General features: G+C 38.0%; 1 protein-coding gene across 1 annotated transcript in view; it reads left to right on the top strand.

The window, feature by feature from the left end:
• PRKAG2 (protein kinase, AMP-activated, gamma 2 non-catalytic subunit) overlaps positions 1–17,805 on the top strand; it is a 30,964-nt gene extending 13,159 nt beyond the window's left edge. The window contains exons 2-11 of the mRNA XM_010179090.1: positions 1,195–1,276; positions 2,613–2,671; positions 5,814–5,859; positions 6,657–6,711; positions 7,381–7,507; positions 8,231–8,396; positions 8,723–8,760; positions 11,717–11,863; positions 14,023–14,116; positions 16,689–17,805. Of these exons, the coding sequence (XP_010177392.1) occupies positions 1,195–1,276; positions 2,613–2,671; positions 5,814–5,859; positions 6,657–6,711; positions 7,381–7,507; positions 8,231–8,396; positions 8,723–8,760; positions 11,717–11,863; positions 14,023–14,116; positions 16,689–16,720 (846 nt within the window). The 3' untranslated portion in view covers positions 16,721–17,805. The remainder of the gene's footprint in view (positions 1–1,194; positions 1,277–2,612; positions 2,672–5,813; positions 5,860–6,656; positions 6,712–7,380; positions 7,508–8,230; positions 8,397–8,722; positions 8,761–11,716; positions 11,864–14,022; positions 14,117–16,688) is intronic.
• Positions 17,806–18,867: the final 1,062 nt, after the last annotated feature.

Raw genomic sequence — 18,867 nt, 5'->3', positions numbered from 1 at the left:
TGGCTGTCATATGGATGGCTTTGTAAACTTTTCCAAGAAAGTTGTAGCTAATTACTTTATTTTTTTTCTACCTACATTTTTGTTTGCTCCTGCTTTTTTGGATGCTGATTCCATTGACTGTGAAGCCCTTTTATTCCTGACTGTGTTGTACAGAGGAACCCCTTGGCACATCGTTTAAAGTAGACACTTAAGATACCACTCTGTGACTGTGGTCTGTACAGATTGCAATGACGAAGCAATTGCAATTCCTACTTCTGTGTTATTTGGACTGAGGACCAATTTCATGGATGTGGAGATGCAGATTGGCTGTGTCCTAGTTTTGTGCCAGGTCGAGGCCTGGAGAACCATCACCTCTATTGTGTTTTCCATGTGAAGGCTATTTAGGGATGTGCCCAGGACAGGAACAATAACATGCTCAACTGTATCACCAAGAGATCAGGATTTTGAGCCTGACTGCTTCATGCTTCAGAGAGTTAGTGTGCACAGGGAATCTTTTCTTTTGAGAATGACTCTATAACCTTATAACCTCTGACCCAGAAATTGGGGAGGGTTAATTCATTAAAATTAAAAGGATTTGGTTACATTTCTTTAGCAGCAAAACAGGCTAGCTAGTCCTTTTAACTTTCAGTCATATTTAAAATAAATAATTCCTTTTAGTTTGTGTAACTCATCAGTCTAAAAAGCTGGAAAAGAAATGAAACTTTTTATTGTCTCCATCCTTTTTTTTTTCCAACTCTTGCTATAGTGAACATTAATGAGAATATAGCAGAGTCTTCAAATGTTGAGCTCTATCTGTAAACTGGACACTGGTGATAATTATGTTCATTACAGATTTATTCAATGTCATGATTTGGGGCACTATAACTTCTATGGATACATATTATCAAACTGGAATGAATTTAAGGTTAGCGAGCAGACCTTTTCAGCTGTATCTGCTTACTGCTTCATCAGAAGCTTTCACATGGGATATTGACATAAAACAAAAACAGATCTGGTTTTGCTAAGCTTTTTTTCTAACGTTTTAGCAGTAGAAAGCTTACGTGTTTTGTTTCATGTGTGTGGTTCTTCTGTTTTGAATACCAGCTACCTGTTTATATTGCATTTTTTCCTCGTAACTGGGGAAACCCTTCTATTGGTGTCTGCTATGCTAAATTAACAGCAAAGATTTATTTAGTTGTTCATTTATTTTTGCAGGTAAAGAAAGCCTTTTTTGCCTTGGTGGCAAATGGTGTGAGAGCAGCTCCACTGTGGGAGAGTAAAAAACAGAGTTTTGTAGGTAAGCAGCTCTAACATTATTGAGGATTACCTGCATTTCCAGGGTGCTTTGCCGTTGCAGAAGGTGTTCTGGGGCTGGCCGTGGTCTATTGTCCTAGAGAGATAACACTGGCAAGGAGAGTTTCCTTTTCCTCCTTCTGAGGAGTGAAATGTTGCCAGCTTCCATAGTGTTGCTGGGCTTTGAGAATCACGATGGTTCTTTTAGGCTTCTGACCTTCTGAAATTTAGTCTCCAATATTGCATTTCACTGTGTATTTAAAAATAAAGGTAAGGGTCACAAAAAGGGAATCTGAAAATAGGAACTAGAAAAAGAAGAATTTAATGTTACAGTGTCCTAATGTACGTGCAATACAAGCATGGCTTTCTCTGCTAATTCCCAGTAAGGTGCACTGAGAAATCTTTAAATCTTTAAATACCTGAACTAATGTTAAATGCTACACACATGTCTCATGTTGGGAGAAAAACATTAGATCTTTTGTATTGCTTTTTTAAGCCATGTAATCAATTGCATTGCAATTTTAAAATTTAAAAAAATTATAATTTTAAATCCAAGGAGGGAGGAGCAGTAGTTTCACGCAATATGTCAGAGGAATACTGTGTCTCTATATCTCATTTAACTTTCTGTCCGTAGCTAAAGCGCTAGTGATTTAAAGCTGACCTCCAGATTAATTTTTCCCTTCCTCATTTCTTAGTTTCTTTAGTTTAGATGTAAAAGTAGTAAGCAGTGGAGCAATTGCACCTTCTCAAATTTAGAACTTGAAAGCTCAAAAAAGATTAATGTTTTCAGGTAACTAAACTAATCATCAATATTATATTACATAGTTTGGTGTTGGTGGTTCAAATGTATATAGTATGGATGTACTATCTTTTTAAAATAAAGTCCAATTTCAATACAGACATCAAGGATTACTGTGGAAATAATCAAATGAAGTTCTTTAATAAGTAACATTCAAGAAAATGGATTATACTGTTCTTTCATTTGGGTCTGAGAGTCTGCGTGACTTGGCTAGTACATGATGAGAAAGGCAAGGATAGACCTCCAACCTCTAAAGATGTTCTAACCCCCCTCTTTTCCTTCCATGCTTCTGAAAGAAGAGGGGGAGCGCATAGGTTACATTTTGAATATTAATTCAAATGTGTGTTTTGATTCTGAAGTGTTGTATCAACGTGAAAGAGAATTTCTGTAATTCTGCTGATTAATCCAATACATGGATTAATTACATGGATTTAATGTTTATTAAATTATGTATTGTGAGTATAAATAGAGAAAATAGCTGGAAGTTCCATATGTGAAGTATATCTCTGAAGAACTTTTTTTTATGTATCACTTGTTACAGGAATGTTAACAATTACAGATTTCATTAACATACTGCATAGATACTATAAGTCTCCAATGGTAAGTATGATGTTATGCTGTACTTTTATCATTTGCCGTACAGTGCAGAGACTGAAATACCAAACTGCAACATTGATGATTGTCATTTATTAAGTCTTTGGAAGTTTAGATATGTCATGGGTGCACTCACTGCGGGTTTGTGAGCAAGGTGATAGAATGGTACCTGGATACCTGGGTTCAGTTCCCAGCTTTAGCCATGAAGCTCCTGTGAGCCTGGGCAGGTAACGTAACCATTCTGCTTCAGTTATACATGTATAAACAGGAGGAATTTCCTTAATGACTACTACCATTTATGTTTTGTGTGGTTCTTACCATAATGATAGCCTTCTTTTGGATACAAGGCTCCACTTAGTGTTGCAACTAATGAATAATGCATTTGGGATGAAGGACCTGGTTTAACGTACTTACTGGAAACTAGATGTGATATAAAAAGTAAGAAGGAAAATACATGATGGCTGATCACTCTATTTATTTGTGTTCAGGTAGTTTCAAAGCACATATTTCAGTAGTAATCAGAGTTCTGTATAAATGGTGAATATCAACAAAAAGCATTTGATGGGGATGTCTTTAAGTTATGTGGAAAAATTAATTGTATTTAAAAATGGAGTTTATATAATCATCTTGGTCTCATAACCATGATAGAGCTATTCCAAAAGGAGTATGTGGAGTTAAGCAGAATACTAGTTTAGAGACCTGGATGCATTAAAAGGTTACTCTGTTCTTGGAGTGATGGTGTAGAATAAACAAGTTAAACTAGTTAAATAAATGCAAGTATTTCAGTTACGTGGCCAAGTTGCACAATCAGTTGGAGATCTGTTGACTTCAATTAACTGTAATTTAAAATTCCTATTGGCAGTCAGTTGATTAAATTCTCCAGCTTGCATGTTCATACAAACATTTACATCCCTTTCTCGTTCCTGTCAAATCACAATTCCACCTCTGCCAATTAAAACTTATGCACTCGGTTTTACTAGCCAAAAAGTCAAGAACAGTTGGATGAGGCAAACAACTGATGTATTGGGCTTGTCAAAGCTCATACTAATTTTTAAGACTTTGTAGTGTAATTCTCGTCAGATGTCAATAGTGTGGCACACTGGCCTTTTTCCCTGTTGAAGAATGTTGGGTTGTTCTTTTGATTTGGTTTGGGTTTTACCCATGGGGATCTACAGGGGCTGGGTGGAGAAGCAAATGAGAAGTGATGGCACACTGGTGACTCCCTTAAAAAGGTTTGTAGTATTGTAAGGAGCTCAATACTACCAATTTTTCCATGTAACACTACCCAAGGTCTGACTGTTGGCATTCTTTCTAACATCCTCTTCCATAGGTTGTGCTTAAAATGGCAGCAGTAAGGAGGAACAGCTGAGAAGTGACAACACTTGACTTAAATGATTGATGCAGTCTATTTAAAAAAAATAATTAATGTTTCATCAGGAAATGCTCTAGTCTTAATAGATAAAATTATGCTGAAAATATAGTTCTTGGGTATTTTAGTCATTCTTTCTAAATGCTTCACAGCACATAGAGAGAGAAGCATGTTGCTGTTCATGTACTAGACAAAATATCTTTACATGACTGATGAGAAACATCCAGGTAGTTTCTACCTGTAGTGTGATCCAAGAACTAGGTTTAGCCTCATCTCCTCAGCATCTGAAGTGGTCTCCTGTTCTTCTGATCACTTCTGTGGATCTTCTGTACTGCACTCCGCTGTCTTAACTGCTTTTTTTAAGTGCCTTAGAAGATTATTTAACTCCCTTATGTAGCTATCTTTTATGTCAGCCAAAAGTGATACATTTGAGTAGTCCCTTATCAATTTAACATTCCCTTTTACTCTTCAAAGGATGCTAATTCCAGAAAGTAATCTAAGTGTAGTCTCCTTTAGCTCAAAGATCAAGGTAGTAGTAGGCTTTGTGGAGACTTCTGCCCTTCACCTATGAGCCCTTCAGCTTCAGCAGTGTTTGCCTGGCAGAGCAGAGCTGTGTAGGGGCTGGCAGGCACCTCTGGCCTAGGCTATAGCGAGTGCAATTGCTATTGTAAGTGGCTGCCTTGCAGCTTGGTACCTTCAGAGAAAGGCAGCTTTCACATCTGAAATGCTTTTTGAGAGCCATCAGCAGGATGGAAGAAGCTGCTGTAGGGAGGTTGTGCAGTCTTCTGACAAAGAACTTTGAACAGCAGGAAGTTGGTGATGTGACCGTACCTCTCTTGGGGTTTTTTTGTTTGTTTTTAAACTTCAAAGACTGGGCTCTTGAGGGTGGTTTGATGTTATTGCTGATAAGCTGCCATCAAAAGGTGCAGACTTGCCGCATCCTTTGTTCAGTATCATTTGCCTGTCCTTTCGGTGAGCCAGTTAAAGGAGCCAACCCAGCAGAAAACTGACAATATTTTTGTAACTTTTGGGCCTGTTTGGTTCCTGGGACCAGCTGAACTCAGGTCAGATGGGCAATATTGCTGGTATAGAGGAAATGCTGAGAACATGCATGGCTTAGATGCAGTGTCCAAAACCAATAAATTTGGAGAGGGGATACCACTAAACCAAGTGCTCTTGTTTGTGATCAAGTAACAGTAAACTTAATCTCTTAGCATTAAGAATTCAAGTGATCAGGGTAAGCTTTTTACTGGTTTGGGTGTGTGTTAGATCTGTTTTAGGCTCAAAACCTGGGCAGTTAAAAGATCAGTAAACTTAATCTCTTAGCATTAAGAATTCAAGTGATCAGGGTAAGCTTTTTACTGGTTTGGGTGTGTGGGGAGTCATCAGAGGATTTACTCTGATGCGATTATTTGAAGGTGAGAAATTACTGAGGAGATGCCTCGTAGTCTAGATCTGTTTTAGGCTCAAAACCTGGGCAGGTAAAAGATCTTTCCTGTTCCCTGAAATGACAGGTCCAGTTGGGTACTCTGCACTGAGCAGGATTGCAGCCTTTCCTCTTGTTATTGCCAAGAAATGTTATTTTAGACTGTTCCTACTCTGTTCGATTGCCTGCATTGAAATGTAAGGAAATTCATAGTCACAGAATCATAGAATACCAGGTTGGAAGGGACCACAAGGGTTTCACAAGGTGAAATTATTCAGCTATTTATAACATTATGAATGATTTGGGGGTTAAAATTAATACTTCAAGCTAAACTTTTCATCTCCCTGTTGTAGGTTCAGATTTATGAACTGGAGGAGCACAAGATAGAAACCTGGAGGGGTAAGAACACTTACTGCATGGTTGATAACTTAAAATGTTCTAATGTTTTCCAGTATCGTGGATTTTTAATTAATCATAGACTTAGCTTGCCTCTCTCCATGTATGTTTTAACAAAAGCAGGAGTAGTAAAAGCTTGTCCATTTGCTCCTGCTACTTATTTTCTACCTGAAATATGTTGACTAGAGTGATCTGGGCTATATACTGCTTTGCTGTTTGTTCATGGTTAGCACCATCTTGCTTTTTAAGAAAGAAAAAAAAAAAGTGGAGTAAGGCGGTGTGTATTGCTGTAGAGTTGATGAGTATATGTATGGAGAGTGAAAATGTATCTGAGCCAGGATGCAGAATGAATAGATGACCTTACTGAGTGAACTGATGGATGAGCAGCAAGCTATGTCTGAGTGAATTGCATGATGTGACCAGATATTCATAAAACTTGCTGGGTGTGAACAGAAATGCTGAATGCAGGGAGGAAGCTTTATGTCAAAAACAGACTATATGCCATGAAATAATATGTAGAAGTACTCTGTGCAGCAGACCCTCTCAGAAGAGGAGCTGGTGGAGTTATTTGCTGTTGTTGCAGTGACCCCTGGTGGTAATCGGTTTAGTGCCGCTCGTAAAATTTGTATTTTTAATGTTGGTGTAGGGGAATGTGCATTAGTAGAGTATCTAAAGTAACTGCAGATATTGCTCTCTTTCTTCCACTTAATTTTGTATGAAGGAATTCATAAAATGCTTTCATATGAAAACATTAGCTTTTTCTATAAAGTGGTAATGGTCTGTTGATTTTCTATACACAGAGCTCTATTTACAAGAGACGTTTAAACCTTTAGTGAACATCTCCCCAGATGCAAGGTAGGATTTCGATTTTCAGTCTGGTTAACTGGAGATAAACTAACTCCATCTCAATACTGAATTTAAGACTTCTTTGTAGAATGAAAACCAATTTCTATTGTAAACTAGAGTACAATAATGGAGAACTGTCCTTTAGTATAATCAGGAAGGTCAGGGAGCTTTTTATTGTGAGTGAGGACTTTTTAATTATCCAAAGAAGAGAATATTCAGTATAACTTTTGTCTTTCATCAGTGTAACTGTTCTGGTAAATGAACTAGACATCGATCGAAGTTAATTGCTAAAAATATGCAAAAAAGGCACCATGATGACCCTTCAAGCTAACCTGCAAGTCACGTTCATTTCATGACAATGCAGTACTGCAGTAAAGAAGATGCAGTAGGATACGTATGAAAGGGTACAGCAAGTCAACCTAAGACCTGATCCATCGCATTTTCTTACTGGTTTTAGATGTTCAGAGCATATCATTATGTTTTACCAACTGCAAAAGTGAATTTGAAATTTAACTAATTTAAGTTAATTTAACTTCTGTTTTTCCATGGCATTAAAGATAATACAAATAATTACTCATGATATGTATTTCATGAGCATTTGTAAATGTGTGTATATATCATGTCATGTTACTCACTGTCAGCTAGATTAAAATCCCAGACTAATCTCTTTCTCCTCAGCCTTTTTGATGCTGTATATTCATTGATCAAAAACAAAATCCACAGATTGCCAGTTATAGATCCCGTCAGTGGAAATGCACTTTATATACTTACCCATAAAAGAATCCTCAAGTTCCTCCAGCTTTTTGTAAGTATTAGAAGTTACGCTTTGCTTACCTGATTTTCCCCTTCCATGTAGACATCTTTAAGTAATTTAGGTCTTAGTACAAAAACTTCTTTATAAACTTCCATATTCATTGTATCTGTGTTTTTTTTCTTTTGCTAACAAAGAAATTAAAGCTTGATGTAGTACCTGTACATTACCTTTACTTTGCTTAAGTCATTTAAAGAAACCTAAACACCAAGGATTTGTCTTGGCTATTTGAGTAGTTTGCTTGGCTTCAGAAGCTTGTTGATATGAACAGAAAAATGCATTTTCTCCCAGAGACCAGATTACCATTGCTCACTGTAGCCTGTGTTAGTTGCAGGAATGAATGGGAGGCCAAACAAAGCAACAGGAGTTCAAAACAAGCATTCAGTGTGCAGTATGTTTTGCTGTCGTCTCTTTCCAGTTTCAGTGGGAGTGACACAGCTTAGGATCAAAAGCTTTTATTGATGGGTTACTACAAAAGTAACTAAATGAGCAAAAAAAACTTTACTCAGGTAATGTAGAACTTCTTCAAACAGAAGTAATGCTTCTAGATCTGAGCTTGTTTTGGCTTTACATTAATCTGGCAGCAGATGGTAACAATCACTTGGGACCTGTAGGTGGATGAGTGAATACAGCTTTCCTAATGTATAAACCAATCATATGGAACCATGGTAGGTGTAGAAAACTGCACTGTAAATACCTTCATTCTGACTTTCCTAGATGTCAGAGATGCCAAAGCCTGCCTTTATGAAGAAGAATCTGGATGAACTTGGAATAGGAACGTACCACAACATTGCCTTCATACATCCAGACACTCCTATCATTAAAGCCTTGAATATATTTGTAGAGAGAAGGATATCGGCATTACCTGTTGTGGATGAGTCGGGTGCGTGTTGGGTCTTCTGTATATAAAAGTACGGTAAAATAAATGATGCTGAACCCTGGATTGATTTGGGAGGGTGGGGGAGAGGGGGAAAGAGGAGAAAGAATTGAAAAAAAAATAGCGAAAGGGAATGAAAAGAAATATTTGTACAAGCTGTAGGTTGATAGGCTAGGAAGACCTTCATGGTTTGTTGGGTTCTTGGTTTTTTCCATCTTTCATTCTTGACCTGTTTGCTTTCTGTGTAGTTACAAGATAACAAATGAAAGCAGGAAGCAAGAAAACTGATTTTTTATTTTAAGCACTTTATTAACTTTTGTTTTTCTTTTTAGGAAAAGTTGTAGATATTTATTCCAAATTTGATGTAATAGTAAGTATATCTCTTAAAAACTATTACATATTTTATATGTAGTAAACATTTGCAAATTAATTTGTTAATATGTCTATTTTGGCTCTTTTATTCCTTAGGCTTTAGTTAACAAACTGAGTAACACAGATTCCATTCACCCTGCACAGCATTTTTTTAATTACTATTTTTTATTTAAACTATCCTTGGTAATACTACTTGCATACAGGCACCTACTGCTCTGGATGTTACCCAAAATTAGATCTGGCTGGACTATTACAAAAAGAGGGCATAGGCTTTTAATGTTCATTTCTGGTTTTGAGACTGAACTCTTTTCCCAGCCGCTGCCACTCCATGCTCTGTCTTCAAAGAGAACGCGGATTTCTTCACGCAGTCTGGGTGCTTTGTACGACTTGACCTCCTCAGTGAATTAAAACTACTTGGCCCATTCTTTTGTGCGAGGCTCTGACTCCTGATTATTGCATCTGAATTCCTTCTGGTTTAGAGCTAATTCAGGCCACTCTTTCTGGATTTCCCTCAGGAATGCAGCAGCATAGTCAGATTCATGCCATGATTTGTCAACCTTGGAGAGCAGGGGCTCTTCTACTCTTGTGGTCTTCAGAAACTTGAAAAATATTTGTAGATTTATTTTTTTTATCCCTGTCCTCTCCCAGCTGTATGCACTTGCCTTTTATTGGAACTTCTTATAGCTATATTATTTGTTAGAGATTTAAGTGCCCAAGCTGCTTATTCTGGCTAGTGCTAATGAAGAAACCATATGTCTGGAATGCTGTGTAGAATGCTTTCAGAAATATGGAGAACAGTCCCAAATGAAAATACTTCACGCTTATAAATATCTCTGGCTGCAAACTGTGGTCTTAATAGTGACACTGTGAAATTTTCAGTGGTTTTGCCTGCCTTTTCTAGGAGTTTGTGGTTTTGTTCCTTGGGATTCTCTACCGTGCAAGATCCTGTTCTGTCATAAAAGCTGCTCAGGGAATAGGTTGTAGCTGCAGTGAGGGATCTAATGTACCAACGACAATGACATTTCACAGCTGGTGGGTTCAGTGTTTCAATTTATTCTGTAACTGCATTAGACTTTGAGGCAAGACATTTGCTATATATCCCATTCTCTTTCAGGAAGACACCAAAAGGAAGAGGCTTCCTTATGTTCTTTTCTTTTTTCATTTTAAGTAATGAGGCAAGAAAACTTACAGGATTGTTAGAGATGCTGGATCATTTCTTTGGAAAAACGATGTATTTGGATCAGAAAAAAAGAAAAAGAAAACAGAAATATCACAGTGGCTTCAGGTTATAATTGTTTGCTTCCAGCCACTAATGTGGGAAGGAGTTAGGGCATCTAGCAATTATTCGAGATTTTCTTCACATATATTGGTTTGCTTATTAAACAGGGAGGAAGGGGAAGAGGAAGGTAGTTAATTCTTGGTGGTATGGCATCCTTGAACTTCATCTCGGTTTGGATGTGGATGTACTCTTCAGTATCTTTACAATAAAGCAGTTTGAAGAGAAGTAATATTTCATTTGTTTTGCCTGCTACCTTCTGTTTTTAAAAGATAGTCACCTCTCAGGCATCCAGTTTTTCATCAGACTGCTTCAACCTAATTTCAGTCTTTAAAAGAAGAAAAATAGAATTCAAAAATGTATAATCCGGTCTTCTAATAAGCATGGAATTTGGAAGATTCAACTGGTGATTTCTAACATTAAACCATGGGGCTAATAAACTTAAATCAGTATTTTAAGCTATGCCTGTGTGTACATCTGGCTAAGTCCATCAATTTATTTCATTTTAATACAGTTCTGAATTCATTTTCAGGTTCTTGATGGGAGAAACCTGGGAATGGTGTGATGGTACAGAAGTCGCTTTGTTTACACTGTTGTGGGTAGGGTGACTTCAGTTTGCGGAGGCTTTTTATGTTCTCCTTGTGTCCTTCACTAGGAGCTCATTAAATGAGTTAACGAAAACTGCTTGTATCTTCATGATCATCTCAAACCTATCTTGTCACATTCAGTGTAATTTAATCCAAAAACTTGATCAGTCACTGTATATTCTAGCTAAAAATCAATTTAACTTTATTGCTTGGTCCAGTGTTTTCATTTTAAAGGTCTTTGTTCTTCCTTCAAAATCAATGGGCCAGGATGTGCCAACGCTATCAAAATATCACTATGGTCTTGCCTACAAGTATTTTGCTGGTCTCAACAAAGTCTTCTTGCTGCAGGCATAGTTCTGTTCTTAAAATGAAAGTTGAGAATGTCAGCTTTCAAACTCTTTTAATCTTACTTTTAGTGCTGGTGATGAGTTTTCAATTACATTATTTTTATAGTACTTATTAAAGAAAATATATATATAGATAGATGTGTGTGTGTGTGTGTGTGTGTGTGTGTGTGTGTATGTTTAATATAGACACAAGTTGCTGTCAAGTGGCAGTGCCAGCACAGTCCAGGAGAGGGAGTTTGAGCCCACAAATAAGAAAAGGGGAGAAAACCTTTAATTTCTTCTCTTCTTAGCTCTCCAGTAAGATCTACTTGGTGGGTGGTGTTCAGAGCAGTTGGTGTCCTCCTCTATCCTATGAAAAGCAACCAACAAAAAATTGTATATTCCTAAAGTATATTCTCTGTGTTCTAAAATATAAATATTTTCTACTCATGGCAAAAGCAGAATGAGTGACATCAAGCCAAGTATCAGATAGCAAAATAAGGAGGCTTTTATTGGCCTACTGCATATCACAGAACAGTTTTATCAAGTCACCCAGACTGTCATGGTGTTTAACATAACCGCATGCTTGACTATTCCCAAAAACTGAAGCTGAAGAGCACCTGCTTTCCTTAATATGTAACTTGGAACAAACTCCATTGACAAGGAATATGTATCTACTTGTTGCCAAAATATTTACTTTAATGAGTACATTATTACTAAGTGCTGAGATGTGTTAATATGCATTCTGTTTGGTTTTTCTTTCAGAATCTTGCTGCTGAAAAAACATATAATAACCTAGATATCACGGTGACGCAAGCCCTACAGCACCGTTCTCAGTATTTTGAAGGTGTTGTAAAGTGTAGTATGCTGGAAACACTGGAGACCATTGTGGATAGGATAGTGAAGGCTGAGGTGAGTTGGATTTTATTTTTCCCTTCACTGTAAGTTAGAAGTTGTATTACCAAACTAATACATAATACACATTTATCCTTTAAGTTATTTTGGTTACTTGGTGAAAGTATTTCTTTTCATAATTACATGTGTTGTATCAGTTTGCTTTACGGACGTAGCTTTTAGATGCTTATAGGGAAGTGCAAAATACTGTACAGTACATCTGTAATAATACTTGGTTATTGGCATTTCTGTTTGGTATTAACGGAGGTGAATGCAAAGCATTTTTGAAAGAATCATATTTCTTCTAAACTTGCCATAAGCTTTGCAGACGATGCGTTAAACTCCAGCTTATAGCTAGGTTCATTGGGCTACTGGTCAGGAAATGTAATGGGTACAATTAGTTAATGTATACAGAGTCCTGCACTGCTCTCATACAAATGCTGTGAAACAGGGCCAAAAAATAAATTCTCATGAAGAAGCCTTCACCAACTGCTCTTGTAAATGATTTATTTGTGTGCTTTCCGTTCTTGTGGTGCTGTTCATCTTGTGTGTTAGCACAGGGAACTCTCCTGTACAGGAGGGTGAAGGAGTAGGTAGGTCCTCTCCCGTTATACCTCTCTGCAGAAGAAAATTGGTTTCAGTTGCCTCCGAGGTGTGAGCACCTCCATGTAGATACTTCAACTTCTTCAATTGCAAGATTGTTTGTTCCATCTTCAGGGCTGTAACCATGCATATACTTGAGATGAGTAAAGCGTCCACTTCTTAATAACCCCTTCAAACCTCCATTAGGCAATTTTTACTTGTAACTTTCTGCATCTGCTTGCTTTTTCTTCCTGAAATGGCATCATTTTAGTATTCCTGATATACAGATTTCAAATTTGGATAATTTTATTGCTATCTTAAGCAGCTTTAGACATTTGGGTTTTAAGAACAACTCCTACCCTTTGGTTCTGTCTAAACATAGTGAGATTATATGTAAAAATGAGTCAGTCAAAACTACAAGCTATTTCTAGCTGCCAGACAAGTGCTGGATCTTACTGGAAATAAAACAATTACATTGTCTGTTTTTCTTGAATTCATTACACTGAGAGAAGAAATTAAGTATGAGCATATACTAAAAATTAATAACCCATCTAAAATATCACCAGCATAGTTTCATCAAAAAGAAAATGCAACAGTATTTTCTCTCCTTTCCCCAATTGCTTTATTCCTTCCCTGTGTCAGGTGGGTATGGCTGTTCAGAAAATTCAGAGCTCCTCTGTTCTTCTGTCTGACAAGTAATGAAATGGTTGACCTCAACCATAAATTAACATATTTATTAAATCAAAACTGATGCAGCTTTCTTGCTATTGTCTCTGTGAGAAGATGAGAAAACATCTTTTCACTTTCTTGACCATTCCATCTGATTATGTGACCTTAAAATTGTGAAGAGAGAGAATTCACTTGGCAAAATTGTAAATGCGTAGTAGGCACTCGGCTTTTGTCAAATACTCTTTCTAGGATCACTTATCAATGAACTGCTCTAGGCAACTCTGGCTGATGAGCCTGAGGATATAGGAGCATCCAACTACAGTTAGGACAAACATTTTGTAGCATAAAACGTTTTCTAGAATAGACCTGTAAGGATAAGTTGATTATTTAAAAATACAGTCTTACTCTTGACAAACCTTCCTTCCAAGTTGCATCCATGTGTTTTAAACTCTACAGTATGCACAGATAAGTTGAATCTCTTTTTCTGTCTTATTGCGAAGAACAAGTTTTAGTGCTGTGCCTCTCTGAGAAAGTATTTTTCAGAAGGAAGCCTCATTTTATTACTGTCTTGTCTTTTTCAAGATAGCAGGCTGAGTTGGACAGTGCCTGTAAATTAAGGAAAAGTTATGTGAATGCCACTTTTTGAGAGCAGAAGTATTTTAAAGACCTGTATCTTGGCTTAGCTGTCACTTGAAATCTGAATTTGTTGCCATGTCAGATAGCTGTGTGCTTTTTAAACATGTACTAGTTTGTATTTATGTAGGGCAAACGTGTTTGTATTGCTGTGTGAGATTGCTGTTGCTAACCTCTTGAACTATTTTTTTCTACTTGTCTTTATACTGCATTACTTTTAAGATTGCTTTTGTTCTTTGCTTTAGCTATTTTAAATCAGGCAAATATCTCTCAAAATATTTTCCCTGCTGCAGGTTCATCGTTTGGTGGTAGTGAATGAAGCTGATAGCATCGTGGGTATCATCTCCCTTTCTGACATCCTACAAGCTTTGGTACTCACACCAGCAGGTATGGATGTTGCCTTCTGACCTTTGCCATGAGTTTTTTGGTGTACAAGCTGCTGGTTTTAATTTATTTGGCAATGACAAACTTTTGATTTTCAACTTTTGGAACTGTTTGATCATAGCTCTTAAACACACTTTTCATTTCTCTTTGGGCGAAAAAGCTGACAAAATAGTAACTGTCAGTGTTTTGCTCACTGAGGAATGCCTGCAGAAGCTTCTTGAATGGTGTTGCTGCTCATATATCTTCTTTTTAGACAAAAAGGTCTTGATTAATGTTTTAACAGGAAAAACAAGGTAAAGTTGAATGTTGCATGTAGAGACTACATCTGCAACAGGGCGCCTTCCCCGCCTTCCTGAATTTCTGTACTCTTGGCCAAGTACTCCCAGTGTGGACACAGCTGTGCTTTCCCCGAGCTCTGCAAAACCACCTCCTCGGAGCCCTGTAGTTGTCTGACTATGCTGTGGGTTTCAGTTGGCACAGCTGTCTCAGAGACATCACCCCAACCACCGGAATTATTCCAGTAGAAATCTCTAGCGTATTACAAACATGATGAGACTCCTTTTAACACAGAGTATCCAACAGCAGGTTTATTTCCACTACTTTTATGTTGGTTGGGGGAAAGGTGGTTTGGTGGGGGTTTTTTAAAGATTTGCCTGAGTTACCAACTTGCTTTATGTCCTTAATTGTACCTTGAGTTTGACGACATAAATTACTTCTTCAGTGTCACAACAACTAAAGCAAAGCTCTCTTGGCTTTGTGAGGAGGGCAAAATAAAATGTCTTGAGGATTACAGCTTTGCCTAAAAAAAAAAAAATCAGACTAAGCAAACAGAGCTGTATACATCCTTCAAAGAAAGCCTAAATCTGAACTTAACTGGGATCTCTGGCACTGATAGATAACTCAATAATGTAAGTCTTTCTCCTCTGTAGATTTAAAGAAGTTAATGTAGCTTTTTAAGATAGTAAGCTTTCTCCTCTGAAAAGAAGTAGTGATACTGCTGGAAGTATTATGTCAGTGCATCTGGTTCCTTTTAATGAGCTGGAAGAGCAAGTAACCCAGCTTTCTGTGCAAGGTATGGATGAGCAGGAGAAATCAGCCCTGGGTCAGATGGGCTCATTGCCTGGGAAGAGAATGGAGGGGTAGATGTCCCTCTGAAGAGGGTGATGTAAAGATGAGCTGATGGTGCCTCTCCAGGCAGAGGAGGTAGCTTCCCCCCTGGCTGGAGGGCAGAAGGATCCAAGGAGGGCAGATCTCAGTATTAATGGAGCAAAGTTTAGACAGCAAAGGTGAGTCTGGATCCTGACAAACTAAGAGCTTTGCTGCACTGGAATTATGTGGCCACTGACGTTGCACTGCTGATAACAGTGCTCTGTAATTAAAAAGGGCAGTTCCTGTTTCCACACTCTGGGCCATGTGCTTCTGGCATTTAGTGTGTGGCAGCACCGATGCTCGTGAAGTCCCTCTGTGAGCTGCTTTAACTCATTGATCTGAGAGGAAACTGAGCCAGCAAAACAGCTGCAGAGTTTTCAGTTTGGTGCTCACAGAAGAGCCTAGGTGAGTACAGGAGTTAGAGCAGACGGGCAGGATTGTGCCACTGAAAGAGATGAGGTGAGGGAAGATATTTTTTAGGAGCAGTTAGGGGTTAGATGGCAGTTCCACAGGCAACTGTGCAATTTTAGGTTGGCGTTTGTCTCATGAAGTGAGGATGTCTGCAATGCAGATCTAATTTGTAGAGTCTAGAGAACAATTTACCTCTGAAACTGGGTATGTAAGAATGACCAGATAAATCATACCCTAAAACTGTCCATTTCTCTTCACAAACTAGAAAGGAAAATTTATTGACTGCAGAAATTGAGACCAGCTTACACTCAGGGAGAAAAGCATCAGTTGTGATGAGAAAACTGGATGTGTTTAATGAATTTTTCAGTGTTTGATTATACGTTACAAGTGGTAACTCCAGGTTGCTGGCAAGAGACTCCTGCTCTCTAGAGTTGGATGCTGAAGCCAAACTCACCGTAGGGTTCAGTTGTTGCCCAGCATGTGGCCAGTTTGAGTATTTGGAGAAGAGGCAAGATGCTCTACAGTGCTGCTGAACAGGTCTCTCAGATCTGCGTGAGCAAAATCTGCCTCTGAGCCAGGAAAAATGAGTCCATCAACACAGCGCAGTTAAACTGAATTCTTACATAGTTTATTCTCAAGCAGAACTTCCATTTTTTGAGGCTATTACAATGATTAGACTTGGCTTTGAAGCTGATGGACAGGTTTGGGGTGTGGCTTTTTGGTGTTTTATTTGTTTTTTTTTAATAAATGTTTGTGCTGGGGAGAATCTTCCAAGCCATTTCTAGTAACTTCGCAGAAGAGTTACTTACACTACCTTGCCAATGAAGTTAGAAGCAGTAATGGTCTCAAGGCCTCCTTCACTCTGTTCACATTAGCATTTAGCAATCCTGCAGCATGTTCTTTATAAATAATATCGGGTACTGAGATTTTGATAACGTGGTCAAAGTTGCAGCATTCAGAATCCAGGTGCTATGTGCATAAGGAAATCATGTGTGCTTTCCTCTTCTGTCAACAGGTGCCAAACAAAAGGAGAACGAAAGTGAATGACTGCTGTGAATGTACACGCGATTGTAGGAGAACTTGAACAAAGTTTCTGGGTCAAGTTTGTCTCAAGAACAGTGACTGCAACAGAACAGAGCAGGATGGTTGAGAATGTGTATTGGGACTTAGTGATGGATGCCGAGTCTATTCCCCCCCAGTGATGTCGCAAAAAAAGCAGCATGACAAAAGCTTATTTTAAAATGTAGGCTTGTATTTCAAAATGTCTTCAAAACATTTGCTGGAAGACTTCACATGATGTCCTTCATTAAAATGCACTGTATTCTGAAACTTTTTCATTTTGTATTTGACAGAAGTCACTGGTCAGCAATGGATATATGTGACATAAGGCAAGTGTATGGCATATTCATATCATAGTGCCTTATGTCAAAATACAGCAATATGTCATCACTGTTGCCCATCACTGTCAAAGGAAGTATTGTGCTAAACGAGACACTGTATTTGAATGTGAAAGTCTTTAAACCTAAAACCAAATCAGTTTCAGTTCTCATTAGATTTGTCATAAAAGCTGTAATTTGAATATCGGTAGACTTCTTTAAAACTTTAATGACAGTTTTGTGTTAAATGTTGCATTCTGAACTGAGATGTAAAACAAGACTGATTTTAAAAACAGCTTTATTTATTTTTACTTTCATGACAATTTTTTACACATCTTTGGTGGATAGCTGAAATTTCACCATATCCATTAATAAACTGTTGATTGTTATACAAACAAGTGGTAGATTTTCTCATTATTTAAGGCTTTGGAGTAGCAGAAGCTGTGGCCTGTCCATCAGTCCATATTACCTGAGCTGAAGATTCCAGAGGCATGGGTCAGAAGTGCTCTGTACTGTAATACACAGGTGCCATGAAGGAAATGAGGTGCCAGAGGACAATATTTTCATCTGTATTGAAGTGTAAACTGATAATTGTATTACAACCCCAAAACTTTATTGTATATAATTTGTACAGGAGTGGTGGAGTGAGGAAAGCTGTGGGGTGTTTGCTAATGTAAATGTACTGTACAGTTTGAAGATGAGACTTTTATAATTGTAGATTCTTGAAGATGGAAGAAATTAAACCCTACAACATCAGTTTGTTTTTAGCAGTTCTTGCCAAGTTCTTTTGCATGTATGAACGTACGTGCATTTTGATTAGTGTGAAGTAGCTATAGAAGCATTCTTACTTTCCTTGGCTTTACAGGCGGCTGATCTTAATGGGATAATGCAGATGAAGCTTTTTCCTGTGTTGCCAGCCTGAAGACTGTACTGGAATAAAGGCAGCAAACTGATCTGTTGTTTCTCCATTTAAAAGCATTGAGGTACAAGGTCGACAGTTTTGAGTTTGCTTACGACATGGGAGGTTTTTAATAGTAATGAAAAACCCTTTCTTCAGAACTTTTTCACTTTATGTAAGAATTTTAATTTTGAACTAAAGGTGTGAAATTTTCTTACTGGCATCTTTTATGTATAAAAATATTCCTGTAGTACATAATAGAAACTGTTCTCTTAGACTTTATCTCACTTTCTTACTCTGTGGAAAACATTGTCAAGTCTTCCCCAGCGCCTTTTCTGACTGGGTAAATATCAACTTTATTCCCTGCAATTCTGGTGGTATGAATTGAAATTTGCCCCACGGACAGCGACCCAAGGGTCTGGTGCTGGTTGCTGCCATCAGAGGTGGCATCTGCACAGCTGTCTTTGTTGTGGAGATGGAGCAATAGAAACTAAAACCAGTGGCTCTTGTTCTCTGGGGGTGTGTGGAGGGGACGATTTGTGGTAGATGAGAACTTTGCTCCTTCACCCTCCAGGAGATGGGGTGTAGGGGGTGCACAAATGCATTGCTGGCTCTCTACCCAGTCTGCACGAGTGTGTTCTCCAGCCCTGTATTCAAGGTGGTTTTGAAGATAAGGGTTAAACCACTGATAGGTACTTTCTTGTACACTTGTGTTTTTTAGCAGAAAGTCTTTTGGCCCTGTTCCATGCAGGCAGCTTTGGGCCTGTCTGCATAAATGAGTATGCAGAAAGCCACGATGAATTTGCAGTTTTTGAGCAACCATGTACAGGCTTCCTATTTTAATATTTACCAGTGCTGTTGATGTGTTGTGGACACAGGAAAGCAGCCTCCTCAGCGATACAAAACTGTACTTAGAGAAT

This window comes from Mesitornis unicolor, unplaced genomic scaffold (assembly GCF_000695765.1).
Source record: "Mesitornis unicolor isolate BGI_N332 unplaced genomic scaffold, ASM69576v1 scaffold15852, whole genome shotgun sequence".
NCBI classification, from domain to species: domain Eukaryota; kingdom Metazoa; phylum Chordata; class Aves; order Mesitornithiformes; family Mesitornithidae; genus Mesitornis; species Mesitornis unicolor.
This window is presented reverse-complemented; position numbering and strand designations above follow the sequence as displayed.